The sequence below is a fragment of the Caloenas nicobarica genome, chromosome 2 (genome assembly GCF_036013445.1).
Source record: "Caloenas nicobarica isolate bCalNic1 chromosome 2, bCalNic1.hap1, whole genome shotgun sequence".
Taxonomy (NCBI): Eukaryota; Metazoa; Chordata; class Aves; order Columbiformes; family Columbidae; genus Caloenas; species Caloenas nicobarica.
The window spans coordinates 119,980,730-120,002,281 of NC_088246.1; the positions used below are offsets into that span (position 1 = coordinate 119,980,730).

At 35.2% G+C, this 21,552-nt stretch overlaps 1 protein-coding gene across 1 annotated transcript in view; it reads right to left on the minus strand.

Annotated features, from left to right (window-relative positions):
* CCDC178 (coiled-coil domain containing 178) overlaps positions 1-21,552 on the minus strand; it is a 167,218-nt gene that overhangs the window by 61,044 nt on the left and 84,622 nt on the right. The window contains exon 17 of the mRNA XM_065630102.1: positions 543-692. Coding sequence (XP_065486174.1) covers positions 543-692 — 150 coding nt within the window. The remainder of the gene's footprint in view (positions 1-542; positions 693-21,552) is intronic.

Genomic DNA, 21,552 nt, shown 5'->3' on the forward strand with positions numbered 1-21,552 from the left:
GTTCCACAGGTTTCATTGTTATATTTAAAAAACAAAGCAAAACCCACAAAAAACCCAAAACACTACACTTGACCATTATACTGCCATCATGGAAATTCTTCAAACTATATTTTACCTTTTTTCACATTCATTTGACTGTTTTCTAAATGAAAGTCTTACAGAATATGATTGTAGCTGTCATAAAACTCAGAATTTCTAGAAAAAAGTGTTTATGAAGGTAAGGTGCATTTTAATTTCTACATAATATATTTATATACATAATATATTTATATAAAAAATACATTTCAGGTGCAAAAATTGAATTTATGATAATGAATTTTGAATACCTTACATGAACTGCTCTTTAAAAATATTTTTTTTTTAAAATAACCAGCAAGCAAAGAAAAAAAAAATACAAAAAATGTGAAATAGGCAAGAAGAAAATAAGAATATAGGTGATTGGTATTACTAGCAAGTAATCTATTTTTATTAAGTAGTTGCATTGATCAAATTAATTTTACAGATGAGACAAATGAATTGAATGAGCAATACTAGCACTTTACCTGCTGATGATCTCTAACAGCAGTTTCCACTCTGATTTTCTTGCTGTAGAGTTCAATGAGGTTTTCTTTAATGTTTAAGTAGTAGTTCTGAAAGATTTGATATTCTTGAGCTAACCACAGATTTTCTTTAATGAGTTGATCCAGAGTAGCCTAAAGAGAAAAATAACTAATCACACTTACTGTAAAATAACTTTCTAAAAAATAAAATTTTAGGTCACTTCCACAATTTCCTTGACTCATTCACTTGTGAACATCTGAAAAATATTGATGACAAGATTATGGTCTTAGATAAACAAATGGAAAAACTGCAAATGAATTTCAAGTGGTTAGGAATTTGCTGAATATATTTATAATGAAGTAAATGTTATTAATAATTAATTTGTACAGAAAATTATGTTGTAAATAATTACAGTAGAAAATATTGAAAGAACACATCCTTCACCTTAGTACATAAGACATTTCTGCATAGAAATTGTCTTAATTGCCAGAGAATAAATCAAATTCTTAACGAACATTTTACTTTCCCAAGCTCTCATCTTCCAACTTATTTGTAAGACTGACACAATGCAATACTCATCTATTTTCTTAATAATTTTTATATTTCCAATTTGATTAACATTCTTTTAAAGACTCATATAATTTTTTACTCTCAGTTTGCTACTGGGTGAAGCTGAAGTTGTTTGAAATGTATGCTTCTGTAATAAGAAACATTTCCATTAATTTAAATCTGATTTTGACTGACCTACTTTTGATTATAAAGCATAACCTTACAACAGTCACATAATTTTCTAAGGTATTTTATTTAGGTTACAAAGATACAATCTGATTAAATTTAATTTTAAATTGATTTTTGACAAGGAATACTCTTTTAATTTTCATTATTTTTCCATTAAAATCACTTGGGCAAGGGGATCCCAGGTAGACCTATTTGAATACTGAAATTTCAGAGACTTTCGACATTCAGAATTTCTTTTAATTCAATAACTATGAAACAGGATGGATGATTTCCACATTTCAAAATATTACTTCAAATACATTTTAAATGCATATCTTTAAAACAGATTTTTAAAACATCATGGCTAGTGATGACAATGCCTCCCAGTAGAGAGGAGAGATGCACCAAGAAAACCTCAACAAGCAAGCTCAAAACTTACTAATTTTACATATAGAATCATAGAATGGTTTGGGTTGGAAGGCACCTTCAAAGGTCATCTAGTCCACCCCCAATGCAATGAGCAGGGACATCTTCAACTAGATCAGGTTGCTCAGAGCCCTGTCCAGCCTGACCTTGAATGTCTCCAGGGATGGGGCATCTACCACCTATCTGGGCAACCTGATCCAATATTTTACCAGCCTCATTGTAAAAAATTTCTTTCTTATATCTAGCCTCAATCTCCCCTCTCTTAGTTGAAAACCCTTACCCCTATCGCAACAGGACATGTTGTTGCCTGTTATATTTGGAAGGTATTTCTGTTAAAAATGCATGCACATTATAAAGTGGAGTGGAGGAGAGTTTATGGTTTCAAGAATGTGTACAAGCCTTGGCCAACTAATTATGCCCGAACCACAGAATCACAGAATGTTAGCGATTGAAAGGGACCTGAAAAGATCATCTAGTCCAATCCCCCCGCCGGAGCAGGAACACCCAGATGAGGTTACACAGGAAGGCGTCCAGGCGGGTTTTGAATGTCTCCAGAGAAGGAGACTCCACAACCCCCCTGGGCAGCCTGTTGCAGTGTTGTCACCCTCACTGAGAAGAAGTTTCTTCTCAAATTTAAGTGGAACCTCTTGTGTTCCAGCTTGAACCCATTACCCCTTGTCTTACTGTTGGTTGTCACTGAGAAGAGCCTGGCTCCATCCTCGTGACACTCACCCTTTATATATTTATAAACATTAATGAGGTCACCCCTCAGTCTCCTCCAAGCTAAAGAGACCCATGTCCATGTGATGAGTGGCTGCCATAATCTAAGGCGAGATTTTTAATTCTTATAATGCAAAAGTTATAGTCTAAAAGCTTTTAAAGGTAGAAGAACCCACTTATGAGTCCAGTTTATACAAGAGGACTATTTGTAATGCCACATGCTGTGGGTGCCCTTGCAGAAAGGCAGAGCTAGGAGAGGGGTTAGAGCAGATGTAGTAAATGTCGCCATCAGCTGGTCCCTGGATGAAGCCTGTCTACCCAGCAGGAGCCAGGGCAGCCCTCTGCCTTGGCAGTCCCAACCTGTGGGGGAAATGTTACCTCTGGAGGTGGGGAGCAATCACCTGTCTTAATAATTGCCCCACCAAAATCGAAAAAAAGCAATCATAAAAATTTCTGGTTTTATTCTTCAGAGAGGAATATTAAATGTTATTCTGTTTACCTCTCTGCTGCTCTTCTCCCCTTCAACAGACTACTTTTTAAGTCAAAAGATCCATGTTCAAGGCAGGAAAAATATATTTTGAGCATAAAGGAATTTAGGTTACTTTTCCTATGTCACTGGTTGAAGGTTCAAGCCAACATCTATATGTGAATCCTAAAAGAACCAGACCTTGTTGCTGCTAGTTCAAGCTCTGCTTGGAAGGGCAACATGAATACATGTTGGGGCCACTTCTGCAACTAATGTTTTAGCCATGTATTACAGCTACGAATTTGCCCAGAATCCTGGAGGCCTAGGGAACTTTTGTAAAATTCAAACCTTGCTTTAGTATCTCCTGTGTCTCTAAAAAAAATCCTGTGAATTAGGAGACTAATAAAGTCTAAGTTCTCTGGGTCACAGTGCATAATGCTGAAGAATCCGTATGTTTTCAGAATCTGTTCCCAAATGGGTAATTTAGGGCCTCACCTTTTAAAGACAAAACTACCTAAGGGAAATTGCAGCGTGCCTGAACAAGTTCCTAGCCATCTCTTGGAACTACTTGAATTTTGGGAATTCCCATGACAGTTAGCATATTAACAATGATTTTACTCATTTTTCCATGCAATGTCTTAATCAAGATATATCCACTTTTGTATCTGTATTTACATGTAATTTCTGAAAACTTTGGCTAGAAGCTTGCTGTGCTTATGCAACTAAATCTAAAAATTCTTCCTGTACAGAACTGTCACTCTCTACATCATTACAATATTAAAATGTTATGGTTTTTTGAGAAATTTCGAAATAATAAAAATAAATATGTAGAATTTAGTGAAGAAGATGTGATTATCCTTTTTATTAATCTTTGGATAGAGGTAAAACCTGTTTTTCATGTGGACGGCTTCATTAACAAATATACAATGCTTGATATTTATATATTAACATTCGATACCTGCAAACAAGTAAAGTTTTCAACATCGCGGTACTTTCACATATGTAAGGAACATGGGAAAATGACAGAAAAATTTGCTTGTAGAAAACAAACATCAATATAGTAATTTTCACCACTATGAATGCCTGAGTACAAAGCAAGTGAAGTTGGGCTATTTCATATAATTTAAAATGGTCCAGACATTTTAACAAAGAATAATAACGTACTAAAGAAAAGAAAATTAACTTCTACGATTTTATAAGATTCAGTGGCTATGTATATATGACCAGTTACACCAGTCGCCCAGTCCCAAAAATTGCCTCACCATACAGCTTATGTCAGCTGAGACAGATAAAGTGAAATGGTTCTTTTTCTCTAATCTACTCCTCTGAACAAGGAGATGAGGTTCAGAAAGTAAAAAGAATACATCATTTAAATACCCGACTGTCACTCGCTGAGATTTCTACAGAGGATTTCCCAGAATGTAAGCAAGGAAAAAAGTCTTAAAGGGCATTCTATCTTTATGAAAGAGAAGAATAGTCAAACCGACCAAAATCAGCATGCCAGAATATATTTGTTTGACTTCTTCAAACATTCTGGAACTAACATCTGAAATATGGGAAGAAATTTTCTATATTTCTACATTCAAATAAAGTTACTTTCTTCAGTGGAAGAAAAAGTATAATTGAAGGCTTTTATGCTAAATGAAACTTGAGTCACAAAGTAGAGAAATCAAATTAAACTAGCAAATACTGTAGTAAAAACAAATGAAAGAAGATATTTCTTTGCACCACACGTAGCTCAGATGTATGGATTCTTGTGAATATCAAAAACTTACAGACATTTAAAAGGGACATAGAATTTCCAGGAGGAAATATCCACTGAGTTTTATTAAATCATAAAAAAAAATTGGAGCTCAAGAGATTGGAAAGCCGGGTGATTAACCTGGAGAAGTATCTCAACATGGTTGCTCTCTTATGTTTTACCTGGACATCTGGTATCAGAGGTAGAATATCAGGCTAGAGGAAATTTCCACCTAATTCAGCACATACGTGCTTTTGTTTTTATGTTCTCTGATTCAGCACAGCAACTATAGAAGTGTCTCTCTTTGCCTGGAAAAGCAACACTTTTTTGTGTGTTTGCTGAACACTTTGAATTGCAGTTCCTGTATGCCATAATATAAAACCATACTGAGATAATAAAATATGTGGAAGCAAGAAAAAATAAAAATACCAAAATCCTTCCCCAAAACTGTCAACAAATTTTTAGCACAACGACTGCTGAACTAGCTAATAGGAAAGCAGATGCAACACTATGCAATACAACAATGACTTATCAGTCCAGTACCTCAGGCCATGCAGTATTTCTTGTAATAAATAAATTTCAGTCTTTTTAGTCTGCGAACAGATATCACGACTAACGTAGCCATGACTGTTACAGACAAGCAAGGAATACTTGGTGTCTGCAGCCCAGAGAAAATGTGTTTCATGTTATCCTTCCATCCTTTTGTATACACCAATACCAATTACTTTGTGTTGCAAGTGATCCAGGAATTAATTTATGGTTCCATGTTTGTGTGACAAACGTTTGTGAAGAATTGTAGAGACAAACTGTAGGATCAATGATGTTGTCCACATAATGGTATACCTATAAACATGATATAAATCCCTGTGGTTTACACGACAAATAGTCATTTTGAATCATCATTCTGACACGAGAGTTTTATTTGAAAGAACAATTGATTTTGACAATCAAGTGCATCAGCACAATAAACTAATTATTAAAGGGTCTATATTAATTGGTTATACTACTTAAACTTGATGTTGTGAGGAATGAAATTGTTTTCCCCAGGCAGGAATGACTGTTTATTTTGTAGGTAGCATCCTGTTCATAATTTGAATAGCAAAATAAGAAATAACTTATCTTAAAATTACTGTGTTCATGTGCATCTGGCCCTCCCACTCCACAGAGCTTCCCCAGTAGAGTTTAGCAATGTTTTTCCAGTAGCATCTGTTACACATCATCTGTGTCCCTTCCCAGGACATAGAGAGCACAGTAATACCACGTGCCACAAAGCTGTTGTAATGTAGTTCACCACTCCCCCAGCTACGGAAAAGAAAGTTACTGTAAAGCAAGCATAAGGTGTTGGGGTTTTTTCCCCTGTCTGAGGATCGATTGATGCAACTAATGCTTATTAGCAAATAGTTTGGGCTCTACAAGTCACAGAAGCTACAACATATAATCACCGATTCACTCTCTTTACTTGGGATCTTCTGTTGCTGCTGCCACCAGCGTTTGATGGTTGGTAATTTATGCACCAAGGATCACGCAGCTCCTCAGTAAATCTCTAGAACTGCAACCGTTTTAAGATACACAGTGGAAACAGCTGAGCCTTGCTTGAACAAGATCTAACATGAGTCAGGGGACAACATTGTTGTTATATACTGATCTAATACAGATTTTGATGGGCTCTGAGCTGAACAGATCTTTCCCTGTATCCGCAGCAGCCAAAGGAAAACAAATACATAGCCCAGAGTTACTGAAACTAATTCCTTATCTGAAAGACAATATCTTTTTACATTGGTGGCATGAATTTTTACTTTATTATATTTGGGAAGAATTTTAGAAAATGCACAGACTCACAGAGGGAGGTGAGAGATCATGTTTTTAAATAATTTGCTGGAGACCGTTTGGAACAAATTAGCTACTCTTTCAATAGGAATATGGTGTAAAACATTTTCTGGCAGATTGCATATTTCCTATCTGCTAACTAAGGTAACAATAACTACAAGTAGCCTTTCTCTGACAACAGAGCACTCCAAATGGCAGTTCCAATAGTTTTGAAAAGAACAGGTTCAATTCTTATAAGGACTCAACTGCAGAATTAATATAGGGAACAAAAACAGATAGGCATTAAATGTTTGGGAGAAAATTTCTGTGGATGGCAATTTAAACAAATAATAAATACTGCTAAAAAAATTCTTTAAAAAATGCTACCAAAATAATAAAGCTACTTCAATAATATCAGCAAATATAAGCACAGACCTGTCTGATTTAACACTACAGGTATTCCAAAATAAATAGTATATAATACATTTTTGTTCATAATTACTAATGCCAGCCAAAGCTGAAAAATATTTTTGTTTTTTCATATACAGTATTTTCCATGTATGGAATATTCTTGACCTCTCCAAAGTTTTTTTTGGCACATGAACTAAATTGCATTGACACTAAAAAGAGACTTTGATTCTAGAATAAGATCTGAATGCTCTAAGATTATCTTATGTTGATGTACCCTTTATCCCTTATTGTATTGGTGCAGAAGATCCAAAAAAAATCAAAGGACGCAAAAATTGGAAGTACTAGAAATATTTAGTTTATCCCACTTAAACCTTCTTTAAAGCCCTGAAATGAATTAAGGGAATAATGTAGTGACACTGATTTTTCAGATGTGAAAGGAAAAAAAATAGTATCTAGTTGGACTCTTTCCCATGAAGGTGTCTACCTCCAAACTGTAAAGCAGAGAATCAACAGCACGTGTGCAGTCTACCTTATGATGACCTGCTATAATACTACTGACAGAATTTTGGGGACTCAACTTGTGATCAAAACACCTGTGAAAGAACCACAATGGCTTTGGCTAAATAGCAGTGTATTAAATTGTTTGGCTAAATAGCAGTGTATAAAATTGACTAGTGTTAAAGAAAGATCTGAACAGACATCATAACTGATTCAGCATTTTTAGTCCTATCTTATCTGCAGTCAAGAAACCCTGATTATGGGGAGAAAATTGTTGCTCTGTGGAGTCCAACCTCTTTGAAAGTCAAGAAGTGGGTTTTTTGGAATTCTTCTTCTAATGGTTTTAATGAAAGTCCAGACCTTTTCACATGTGCTCCAATATCAGGACTGTCAATAACTACATTTAAAAAATTTTTGAACCAGCAGAACTAGTTGTCTTTCAGAACACAAAGACTTAAGTATCTCTCTCATGTTTATCATAAGTTTGAAATGTTTGTCCCTGCTCTGCTGAACAGAAATGTACCTTAATAGTGCTGCTTGACAATTAACTAATTTTGTTGAGTATGAGACAAATACAATTTTCTTATTGAAAGAATCAAGGACAGGAGAGCTTCTCCTAATGCTAAGATTTTTCCTCTAATTTAATTTTGTGATCAGTCATGATCACAAATGTTCAGAAAGAGAAAAGCAATATTAAAGATCTTTAGAGATCAACCCTATATTTTCTGTGTTCGTGTTGCAAACCGTAATTCAGCACTGCTTATATATGTTAAGCATGTATACCTTATGCATAGGCAAATTCAAGGGACATGTGGGAGACTGGAAAGTTCCTAAGTCTTGAACCAACATGAGATCAATGTCAAGTTCTCTCCGGTACCTCCTGAAAAAAAAATGTAACATTGTGTTGGGAAGCACACTAAAGATTTGGCAGTGTGTAAGAAGATAAAGAAAACAAACTGATGAAAACAGATCTTCATGACATCTGGTGCCATCACTGTGTTAGGGCTCAGTACTGATTTGCTGGCAACAACTTGGATATGTCCCTTAAATCACAGTCATTTTCTTTCTTGAAATCGTGGAAACAGATTGATATCAAAGTACGGAACTGGAAGTAGAAGCATGATGCCTTCAGGTAGTAGGGGTCACTGACTCCACCAATGGTGGATATACAGTAAATCAGGGATTGATTGAAGAGGATCTCATGAGATCCATTGGTTCTGAATGCTAATGGAAGAAAACATCTACCATTTAAAGCCCAGAAAAGATAAAAAGCAAATTCTTTAGAGATATGCAGTGGTAGCAAAATGCCTCTATATCACAACAGATGCTTACATTTCGTGAAAATACATTTGCTTTAAAACTAATATTTGTGTTTATTGAGAATAATGTGGAAATGAAATATAAAGTCTTTCTTAGAAGTCTGTTATATACTCTAAAACTTTAACACTGAATTTAGGTTCATTGTAGCAAACTTTTCAACACAGAAAGTTTGTATTTCAGGAAAAGTAAAAGCTACTTGTTTGGAATAAAGTCAATCTATAAATACAATGGAATGCAATTCAGTAAAAACTCAGATTAAAGTTGCTATAAGTATCAAAAAGATTTTGAAATTACATAGAATAAAGAACTTATCTAATCCTACATCCTTCTCCATACCTTAAGCTTATATGCTTTGTCTGAAAAGAGAAAAGAGTTTATGATTTCATTATTGGTTTCTGCATAACATAGTTTTAGACTGTTAAACACAAACTTATTTGCCTATTATTGCATCATTAACTTTTCTCCGATATCATCACAGTTTGATTATATATACCTGTCAATATTTTTAGAGCATATTATGAGAAAGAACTTCACTTGCAAATCTATTCTGGAAAAAATGCAACTTCATTGGAATGTCCATTTATTTATTTCTTTATGACCAGCTAAAGATTTCTAAAGGTTCTCAATTGTCTTATATATTTAGAGATGGACAATTCTGCAAAACTATGGGAAGAGGCTAATTACTCACAGTAAGGTCATTAGATACACACTTTGTTTTTGTCATTACAAAGACTAATATTTTCGCGTTAATGGCACTATGTAGAGTAGATGAAGCAAATAAATAATAAACCTCTTTATTCACATGCTAATGCAAACCCAAATGTTATTTCATTTGTACAGCTGTTAAAATTAAAGTAAGAAAGGTATCAAAAAAGTAAACAGTAATATTGAACACAATATCTATTACCTGCACACCTCCCATATGACTACAGTATCTCTGAAGTGATGGAAAGGTGCAAGTAAAGAGATTCATGGGATAATTATGCCATTTTTTTTTATTAAATTCAGTGGAAATTTAAAAATTTTTTGTTGCTTTATTAAGCAAACATGGAAAATATACTGGATTTTCCTGAATAATATATTTTATTTTGACAAACACCATAGCTAATGATAAAAATATTAGTGTTAATTCCAGCTTAGTGATTTCATCCATTTTAATTTCCACACAGTTAGGGGGAACAGCTTCCTGACTTTGCATACAGATTTTTTTATAATTCTTTGAAAAATTAATACCACTAACCCCTTGATGGTAATCAACATTGATATTTTGCTCTAAAGTGGTGTTCTAAATGGAATTATATAGAACTGTATTTTGGGTAATCTCAGTTATGTACTTTGGTGCATTCACAAGCCATTTGGCTTGCATGAAGTTTGCCATAGTGATAATGCACATGACTGACACCCAGTGGTCTTCTTGGCTGAAATTTTTTTGACCACTGCATTTATTGTAGTCATGTCCATTCAAACATCCATAGTAAAATTTATTTTCTAGATTTTGTTCAGGAAATTTTCCTAGGACCTCCTTTATGAGCATATAGTTTGATCCTGATCACTGTTTCTCATGGAATTTTGAAATCCAGTAACTGATCTTGGAGAGCTGTTGATGTATTTACTTTGATTATTTTCACGGGCAATATTGAGATAACTAAGAAGATTAGACTCAATTTTGTCTTTTAAAGCACTTACTGAAATATTTATAATGAATAGACTTCCTTAAAAGTTTTCTTAAAATCTTTTCCAATGAAGAAAACCTTACTTTCATTTCAAAAGGGAGCAGAAAAAAAAAATCTGTTCTCCTTACTGTAATTTTTCCATATTTTTTAATTAACGAAAAATGCATCCCCAGTCCTCTCTACTCCAATTAAAATAAACTGTTCTAGAATTTTGAAAAAGACAGTTTAGAAAATCTTCGTTGAACAAAACTAAACATCTAATGAAAAAGTGAAGAAAACTTTTTTTTCTTTTAACGGGCAGTTTAAAAAACAATTTTTATGTCAACTCTGTCACCTTTCTCAATAAAAACCTCAGAAGTATCCTGTAACCTTAAATATTAAGGAAATTAAATTTTAAACATTGAATATATTATGGCTACAATATAACAGAATACCAGAACTTCAGTTATTCAGTTAGAACAGGTCTGCATTCTAGGTAAAACAGATCAATAAGAGCATAGTTTGTCTCTTTGTCAATGTTATATTGTGGTTGTCTGTGCAATTATGTTTGCACCTCAGGTGCTCTCTACCATATTAAATCTTGCTAACTGGAAACCTGAAAGATTACTTTATTCTCATTTCCCTACCCTACAGGGAATCCTTGGCAGAAATTCCTTGTTTATGAAACAGAGAGATTAGTTTTCCTTTCAGTTGTTCTCTTTAGGGTGTAATCTAAGATCTGTCTTTTTATGCAAACCTTCACTGTCTAAAACCTACATTGTATATTATGATGGCCCCAACACATAAAGAGCAGAAATGAGGCAGTACACACAAATCAGATCAGTCACATGAAGACAGCAAAAAATGCAGAATGCCAAGAAACAAGACTTGAGATGGTTGGGAATCAAAAAAAGAAGAATCTAACAGGTTTTGTGTCAAGCTGCTATGCACTGGAGATTCTGTCTGCCTTCAGTGTAAGAATTCTGAGGCCAGTGTGGAGGGGTTAACTTCTAGAAACAAACCGAGGATGCAGAAAAGGGGTCCAATGCAATAAAAGACCAATTAATTAATTAAATTGCCCACAACGCAGGGCAACGTTAGACAAAAAGTATTGAGCATTTCCCTACTCGGTAACATCAAATCTAAGGTAGAACATGGTTAAGCTTCATGAGAAGAAATCTTCCAAAACACTTTTGTCGTTTGTCACTGCGTGTAAACACAACATTTACTGGAGAAAAAAAGAGCTAAAAGATACCACAATCAGAGACTAAACACTGGGACATAGAAGATTGTAACAACTTCTGCTGCGTGTTCACTGAATAGCATATGTCACCATGTAAATGAAGCCTCAGAGAAGGCAAACTTCAAATCATAAATGGTCTCATAAAGTCTAGTGCAGTAACTGTGTAAAATGAAAATATAATAATAGTTTATGTAAATTGCAACATTTTATGCAAACTATTTACATGGGACTGTAAAGAGTTAATAGTGAGGCTTCTTTATTAAACACTCATTTTAAAAAAGTGGTAATGCTCAGGAAAAAAATGTACTTTCCCACATAATGGTAAAAGTATATTCACTGGAACTTTTCAAATCAGAATAACATTTTACAGTAACTCCTATAAACAAACAAGGACAACTATGGAAAATACTTTAAACTGAGTGTAGCTATTTTTCCTCATTACAATTTCACAGAATCCTATCAGCTCTACAGATGTGTGAAATCTGACATTTTCTGCATAAAACAGGAAACAGGTATTTAAAAATATCTTCTAAGCAGGTAACTAACACGCATACAGACACACAGTCTTTCTGCGTTTTTATCCATATACTTATTTTACCAGCAGTTCAGAAAGTATTTAAATAATGAGGTATATCTTATTATTATTTCCATAGATAACGTATATTATCTTTGTAATACATTATATATACATTCATATAATAGTCCATTCGAACTAATTGTCTTTGGATTTTGGGATATATTTAAATGTAATAAGGACATAATAGTAATTCTAAAGAAAACTTTTTTTCTGATACCAAAGTTCCTGCTTTTCTGCAGCTGTTTTGTTTTTAGCATTGCTCATTCATTCCAGAACTGTCATTTTCTACAGTAACAGTACAGCAGTTGTACTTGTTCTACATAAAAGCGGTAACCCATTTTAATTTGCTCATTCTTGTACTTTCAAATGTAGTTAACACAACTGAAGTCACAGGCATGGCCACTGAGAAAGCAACTACATTCTTGTGTTTTGGATAAGCCAAAATTGAGTTTTATGAATGTCAACCTAAAAGCACAAAGCAGCATGTTCTACAAAGAATTTCAGAACCAAAACCACCAGGATAAAAAAGGCAACTATCAGCAAGTAAAGCTTTTTGAGAAATACCTTCTAAATGTACTTTTACCTTTGTCTGTGTATGGATCCACTGTGACTTATGACCAAAGGAGATTTCTCTCAACATCATGAGAATATGGTCAGCACATAAACGGGCAAAGCAAAGGGATCTACACACAACGTAATTTCCTCCTTTACTACACAATCCAAACAAAAAACAAAAAACAAAAAAAAAAGGAAATTGTTCAAGGATAGGATATAAGGATGAGAATAATTTATATGTGGATTACAAAACCTGAAGAACTTCAGTGATCAGAAAGTAGTACCTTTTCCTATTTTTGAGTGATGTACATATGCGTAATGTGAATGCTCCAAGCAGTAAGTTCCCATATCCACAATCATCCCAGGAGCAGTTGCTGAGTTCTTGAAGCAAATAGAATCACTCTATCACATGCTGCATTAGCTTTGAGTCTTCCTCAGTATTACTGCAGTGGTTGATAAGAATATAGATAAATCTTCAGGAGACATTAAGAATGGAGGCATTTTTCAGCAAAGCCACTGTTACAGCTTCAGCTCTGATGGGTGCATTCCAGTGACAGCAAAAGGCTGTATTTCGGTGGTTTCATAATACACCTTGACATATTTCATATTCAGTTTATGGATTCATGCAGAGAAAACCATGTCCATATCATTAATTAATATGAACCACTTTGCACACCACCTTAAGAATGTAGTTTTCCTAGTACAAAAGGAAAGAATACTCTAGATGTCAAAGTGGAAAACACTCTCAGTTTATATGTATGACATGGAAAAGTAAGTAGAAATACTGACTCTGTGACTAAAGTAAAAGTCAGGAACTATGAAAAAGTGGAGGACAGCTACTTCCTATCTGGAAGGAACATCATCTGTGGTAGATGAGTCATAAAGGCTTGACGTGTTTATCCCCTCACTCCCTATCAGGAAACTGTCACACATGACTATTTTAGCAGGAGTTAGACTTTGCTGACTTTGGAAGAACTGTTTCTTCTACATGCCAGGGGGAAAAGATACTACTGCCATGTTCTGTAGTACTATAATAAAAATAAGGATAGTAATTCATACTGTACCTAAGTATGAATGCTTTCATCTGTGGGTTCAAGCTGAACGTAGTCGTATTAGTCTCCATTCCTCCAGCTGTCAAACCAGAAAGCTTTTCCTATGTCCTTCAATCAGGAGAGTTGAAGCAATCCCTGTTTCACTCTGGGTCAGGACCAGAGCAAGATTTGCTTCTTTGGTCTCTTTACAAACCAAATAACCTTCAGAAGATGCTGACCCATCTGATTGATCCTCTTGGATTTTAGGTGTTCCTGTTCTTCCCTCCGGACAAAAGCGGATCATCAAAATACTAGATTGCTCAGTACTACCGTGCAGTTTTTTCAAAGTCTGTTTTTAATGGTGAACGGTCAAAATCTCATGTCACCTCCCTCCCACAAGAGAGAGAGGAGGTCCCAGAACAGTACATTATCTGTAACAACTAGAGGTTAATAAAGTTCTGATATTTGACCACAGAACGACTGATGCCAGAGAATACAGGCATTGAAAATCTCTGGTGCTCATGGAATGATAATCATTACCAGAGTTGAAACAGGATATGATACAACTCATATAATGTATGAAGGAGTCAATATTTGGTAGCCATGACAGGTGAGGAGGTCAGACAAGATAAAAAGTGAGAAAAAAAGGAATCTTGGTCATGAAATTAGAGGAATTCTTGGGCATGAAATTAAAACTTCGGCTTGCAACAGATCACTATATTTTTTCATATTCCAAACAACTGTTACAGTCTCTAACACTGATATTTGTATTTGTACACAAACAGTGTATTTGGTGACATACTTTACTTGATAACACAGTACAGACTGTACAAACAGCCCAAGAAAAGTGCTAAAAAATCTAAGGGATAAATGGAATTTTTTATGACCATTGTCTGCAAATAGCGCTTTTAAACACACAGGTTAGTATGCGCTTATCTTAGAGAACATTATTTCTACTATACACTACTACTGTGCAAATGTATAAGAGAAATGTGTCATGTTTTATATTAATACCATATCAAAACAATGACATTGCAAAAATTTAATAACAGAATCATAACCTAGCTATTTGTTAGCTCTTTTCAGTACAAGTAAGGAGTTGTCTAATGGCTTATTCCTTCCATGCCATTCAAAGTCCACTAATTTATTCTAGTGCCATCTACATTACCTAATGAAGATGATATACTCAGTTTTTCTATTTTCAAACTCTTACTTGCTGTTTTCTCATATTTTGTTTTAACCTTTGAAAATACACCTATTGGTTTTGCTCTGCAATTCATTTTATATGAACTTAGGGAAAGACCAGCAATTATTTGTAATTCACAGAGTATATTGTCTTTGAAAATTTATGTATACACCTGGGGTATGATTACATGTCTGGAACTTAAAAGGAACACCTAATGCATAGCATTATTTAGCATGGTATTCCATAAAAATGCCCATATGCCTCTTGTCCCCAGTTCTGTTCCAATGACACTTGATGAAAATAATAACTATCTTTGAGGGAACGGTGTAGAAGTGAGGAGGAAAGTTCAAAAGCCATAGGTTTCATAGAGTCGTAAAACAGTTTGGGTTGGAAGGGACCTTCAAAGTTCACCTAGTCCACCCCCCTGCAATGAGCGGGGACATCTTCAACTAGATATGCTCATAAACACTGCTACAGGCAAATAACATCCTGCTCTCCCAAAACTGCTTTTGCATTTTAAAGAACAATGATCATTAAAAAAATCCTCTGCAAAACAGTAGCATTGCACTTTCTTGTAAAATACATACAGTTGCATGCTAGAGTTTTTGCATGAGTCTTACAACTCTACTGTCAGGCGCAGAACATACCAAGAAGTGCAGCAGATTGAGCCATGAAGTTTCCTAATACCAGCATATCTACAAGATTTCAGGAAACTTACCACCATTTCCTGATCTACTTGCACAGTGCTTAACTGTCCTCTCATTAGCAACAAATCATTCAAAGAGATGTGCAAATAATTCTGATCAATTCCAGCATGAATTTATAACCCTTTTGATACCTACAACTGTTCTTGGTATATGATGAGATGCAGAGAAAAATAAAACTGTGAGGACGAAGTTCAGTTCTTGTTTTATCATATATTTCATGAGATCATCAGACTTTCTTGCCTTTATGGAAGACTGTAAAGGAATAGCATGGCAGAGGACTTCTGTGCAATGAAAGAGAAAGGCTGGATTTATGTATGGTTTTTTTGCAGTTATTGCTACAATTTTTTGCTGCATTACCAATAAAATAAAGATTCTGGTGTTAAGACCTCCCTCTGCAACAAGTAGGTATTATTTTTCCATTTTTCAAATGTGAATCAAATCACAATACAATTAATGTTTACACATTATGTACAGTTGAGAATGTAATTTGCATGCCTTAGGTGTTCATCCACTGCCTTAATCACAAAACTAGAACGAAAGAGGGTACATATTGACATGGATCACAGCAAAGAAGCTACATCTAAGCATTAAATCCACATTGAATTTCCAAGGAGACACAAGTGAACATGGTATTTTCTCTAACCTGTAAGCAGGTTAAACACAACATATTTCCATTGCATCGTTTCTTCCTCTTAAGAGAAGTCTCACATATTAGTGAACTGAGACCTATGAATCTGCTCAGTGCATGATGTGGAGCTAAATATTCAGGGTACAGGTAACTGAAATAGCTAATTCAACAGAAGGAGAATATTGTCTTTCATGTTTTTTAGCTCATACCTCATCACTATTGGCCAAATATAATTATGCCAGTTACTACTTCAGATTGGGTAGCCTCTATAGGTGTGTATTATATAAACTGAAACACAGTGTACAAAATGGCTTTAATACAAAGCTTCACATTCTACACTGATAATAAAAAGAAATACAATGAGGACAATTAAGTAAACCTAATCTTTTCTAGCCCTCAGCCAAAAGTGTAAGAAATATCATGTCTTATACAAGGCCTTACAGATATACAAATGTCCCATCATTCTTGAATTGTGCATCTCTTCACTTATGGTAACTAACTAACCCTGCTCACACAGAAAATTTAAATAAAGAAAATATAAGTTTTAAATGAATAATGCATTTTGTGAGCTTTGTAACTGCTAATCACATGCCCATGTCACGCTGTCATATGATCACACAACAACTCTGTTCATTCCTTCATGTCAGTGCAATAGCAATGCACAAGAGAGGTGTTGGGGACATTGTATTCCTGTAGGAGTTTTCTTCTGGATGAGATATAAATGGAAGGCCCTACCCAAATTGGTCATTAGCAATCCCAGGGAACTCTTCATAAGAGTAGGTGTGTTAACTTCAGTCTCCTGGCCAAAATCCAGCTCAGGTAATTACATTCAGCCTAACTAATTTCCCACTGCAATTACAAATACAGAGAGATCCTTAATTTCCAGTCCCAAGCGTTGTGTAATGTTGAATAGTTGCTATTTTTCACCCAGGGTGGTTGCATTTCAGCAGTGGATAAAGCAAGTCCTGTATAAATTGTGACAGTTTGTAAAGCATTTTGGAATAATTTGAGATGAAAGTGCTATATAGTTAAGATCATTCTAATTGAAATGATGTAAATATTGCTTGCAAAAAAACCTTTAGAAGGAAACCTTCCTGGTGCTCTGGACAAATCAGCTAGTAAACATTTAATCATTTAATCAGTCTTAGACGTAAGTATTAGGATTTGAAACTGTATATATGTAAGAACAAGATTAAAAAAAAAAAATTCTAGCAATCTTGAATGCAGTGTACAAGCATTTGAGCCATCAGCAATATAGGATCCCTGCTCCAGTGTAAGATTAATGGCACATCCAATCTGTCAGACTTCACTCTTAACATCCCAACAAAAGCCTTAGACATGCACAAATATACCACTATGTCAAAGCTGTCTATAAAGTGACAATAAGAAGGGTAGCAGATACCATTAGACAGGGACTGTTTCTAAAATGGGCTACTTAGAACTTTCATTCAATTCATATAACATCTCCATGCAGTAAATGTGTAAATTTTTAGTTTCCTCAAAGTCTCTCTTGGGTTTCATGTCCAAAGACTAACTAGATAACCACTGAACTGAAAACTCTTTCTCCATAAAATTCAGGATGATCTGACCTTATAGTTTAGAAAACTGAGGAAAAGAGGAAAAAGAATATCCAAGAGAGCTGAAGGAGCATAGATACGAATAGCTGAAATAAACTGAACAAAACCAGTGAAGTCCATTTTACTCCAAATGATCTACAAATAAACCTTGTATGCAAACTGAGGCTTGGAACTGCTCTCATGGAACTAGTACACTAGTTTATTTTTACTAGTTCAGTGCAGTATCCTGTGATTGGAGTAAAGTTATGTTCTGTATCAACTTACATACAATTTCAGTGCTGCCTACGTTGCCACTGTTGGACAATGGGAATGCATTATCCCAGGACATGAAGGATTCCATAAAGGGTAGTGGAAGAAAATGGAAATCCAGCACCGTTTAAGGAAATCAGTGAATAAATTACAAAAACTGTCCACTTGCCTGCCCCTTTTAATCTTACTGCCGTATTCAAACTATTGGGCATGTAACTGAATATCTCAACTGTACCTGAAGAAATAATGGAGCGTGTCTCTGCAGTAAAACAGAACGGCACTAAACTGATGAGTTTAACCCAGCAGAAAGAGCGGCTGTAAACATGACAAATGCCTGCTATTGATTTCAGGTTTAATTACTCTGTGCAGCACTGACAAAGCCCATCAGATGTTGTTGTGAAGTGTAAATGGAACAAACTACACTTCACTGCCCATAGGAAACTGATGGTGTCTGCAGTTTGCATTGTTTACTTTATCCTCTGTAAACTTCAGCCTTGATCAAATTAACAAGTGCTACTAACCTCCAACAAACTACAATGCACTATGATTTTACAGCAACAGCCTTGGAACAATAGTTCTGCAGCATTTCATTGATAACAAATGTCTGGCTAATGACAGCATAATGGCAGCTGCTCAACCTTACTGTCCAGCCTGCATGTCCCCTAACCAGCCTAGGGAGAATTTTCAAACACACTCTCTTGCATTTCCTTCTATTTTGGGGGAAAGGACAGATTACTCACTTAATATTCTGATAAAATTTCTAGTTAAAATATATTGCCCGGGCTATCTAGGAAGTGTCTGTTTTCACTGATGACAGCAGAACAGTGCAATCAGACCACGTCTAGCATGTTGCAGCTACCTCTTAAAATGTTCTCTGAAAAAACTTTTTTTCTTTCCAGACACATACAGCCCTACTTATCCACACTTGTAGCCTTTCAGTTCTTACTCCATTCACCTGTTCTTCCTTTTCTCTTTTCATTGTGCTTATTTAACATTCTAGCAAGCAACAAATGTAATGTACAAAGTCTAAAAAATTAATAAATTTTGCAACAACCTATTGAGAAAACCACCTTTTTTTTTTTTCCGCTTCATATGCAAGTTTCTCAACTTCCACATCATTGAGACTGACTTTGCTACTTTACAAATGACTGCTGTTGTTCACCCTGTGCATCTTTCTGGGATAAGATTCTACTGTCAGCATAACGATAAACAGCATTGTGAGGGTACGTCTTCGTTGTTTTTAATGTGTTCTATATACAGAGAGGCTTTGACACAAGTAAACTGTTCAGGAAACAGAAGCCTAGGTGCCAGTCTTTTCATATTTAGCCTATTTAGGTAAATCAATAATTGTGTCTTCTAACTGCTGCTCTGCAGATCCACAGCTCTATGGTGTTGCCTCCTGTTCCTCAAAGAAAGACCTTAAGACACGTATCCCCTTACTCTTTACAGCTGTGTGGACACAGCACATGGACACAAATGGGCCAAGTAATCCAGACAGTCTTATTTCTTTCCAATAATCAGCAGAATCTAGAGGACTCTTAAGAGATGAGGGGAAAAAAGGATGGGATGTGTGGGTCTGCAGAGCCAATATATGCCCACGCTAATAATTACTGGTAAGCAGGCATTTTCCTCATCATGCACCGACTTTGAAGGGAATAGCATGTCATATAATCCCCAGATCTGATGAAGTAAACTATGAGTGCAGAATTGCTCTCCCAAGATAAGCATCAGCAGAAGATACCAAATCAATAGACTAGTGCTGTGCCCAGGTAAGATGAAGAAAGAATGATTTCCCATGAGCGATAATTATAACCACTCTTGCAGTATGAAGAACTACCCTGGCCTCAAGGTTGATGCTGGAAGACTTGTATTGTCCAAACAAAAAAAATTTAAACAGTTTTTAGTGATATGACTGAGAATAGGAAGTGTGTCCTTATGAAAAGGAAAGACGGCATTGCAGATGTAAGTAAGTTGCACATTTGTTTAGAGAGCTGTTGTGTCATACTGACACATAGGAAGGGCTAGACTTGCTCCTAAAACAGGCAATTTGCAGGTCCAGGTTTGACCTGAAAAAAAAGCAGTGATGAATTTGTGCTTCTTTGTAGTCAACATGGGAAAACAATGTCTTCACGTGAAATCTAGAAATTTTTCTTACAATGCAGTTGGAAGGTGGAGGGGTCATTTTGACCTGCCTGTTTTCCTAACGTACAGCTTTACGTGAGAAATATGGGACAGAATCAGATTGGAAATCCAATGTTTGAGTCAGAACTGATGGCTAGTACTGATTTTGTTGGCATCATCTGCCTGCCAGTCTCATTAAGTGCACATAGTCTTATTTGCAACAGAGGATATTTTCTTTTACCAACTTTAATTATTCTCCTTCTGGAGTTCCAAAATTTATTAAACGACATTAAATAGTGACATGAATACTGTTGATTTTTATAGTTTTTTGAGTCTTCTATAAAAGCCACTTTGACCTTTTCTTTTGGAGGGTCTTTTTTAAGGAATCCATCTACAAAAATTTGCTTGCTAGGAATACACTTTTGCATCAATCTTAGAACATACAAAGAATGAACCTTTGAGTTTCAAGGTCTTCCTGAATTATTGGACTTCTCGAACAAGTCTCCTTCCCTTGTCAGTAGAAGCAACCCAAAATGTTGACAAAACATTAATAGATACCTTCAAGAAACATTTAAAAGAATTTTAAAAAAACAGTTTGGATCATGTTATTTTTACCTGCCTTCTTGTCTTGAAGTCTTTACAATTTATGGGTTTAAGTATCTTCAAAGACTGAGTTGTTATGGGTGAATTTGACTGACAAGATCATGGAAATCCGGCTGAGCCCCTAGAGCTGAAAATGTCCCTATCACCACCTGAAAACTTCTTTTCTTGGAGTACTGACAGCCTTAGATCTATGATTATGGGTCTATGCCTTGTCTATGGTGTAGAGCAACCAAATTTGTCAAGGAACACAGGATACTTTTAACCTTGCATTTGAAAAAAAAAAGAAAAAGAAAAAGAAAAAAAAAAAGTGTTCTTCCAGCATGTCTTTCATCTATATGAGAAAGGATAATTAAACATTGAGACTAACAATAGCCATGCAGAGCAAAGGTTTTTATGATACCAAGCTCTGCCTGCTGCCTACTTTTTTTCTAAGGTAACAACTAAACCAGGATCTTGCTATTCCAGGAAAAAAAATATCTTTTGAGGAGGCACAGACAGTTTTTTCCTATTCTCAATGATCCTGCTACTTAGATCTTCACAACAATGTCCTGAAAGGGAGAAATCTGTGTAAGGATATGTGTAGCTATCAGTAGTTAACTCTTCCATTGCAGTGATTGGGATACTAGAGAACCAAACATCTATATATCAGAAATATTTGAGTGTCCAGCTTGCAGAATTTGGAAAATGGCTGAATAGATGACTCTATAGCTATTTTACTGATTCATTGAAATGGAAGATACAATACTTCTATGATTTTGATGTGATGGATGGTATGTTT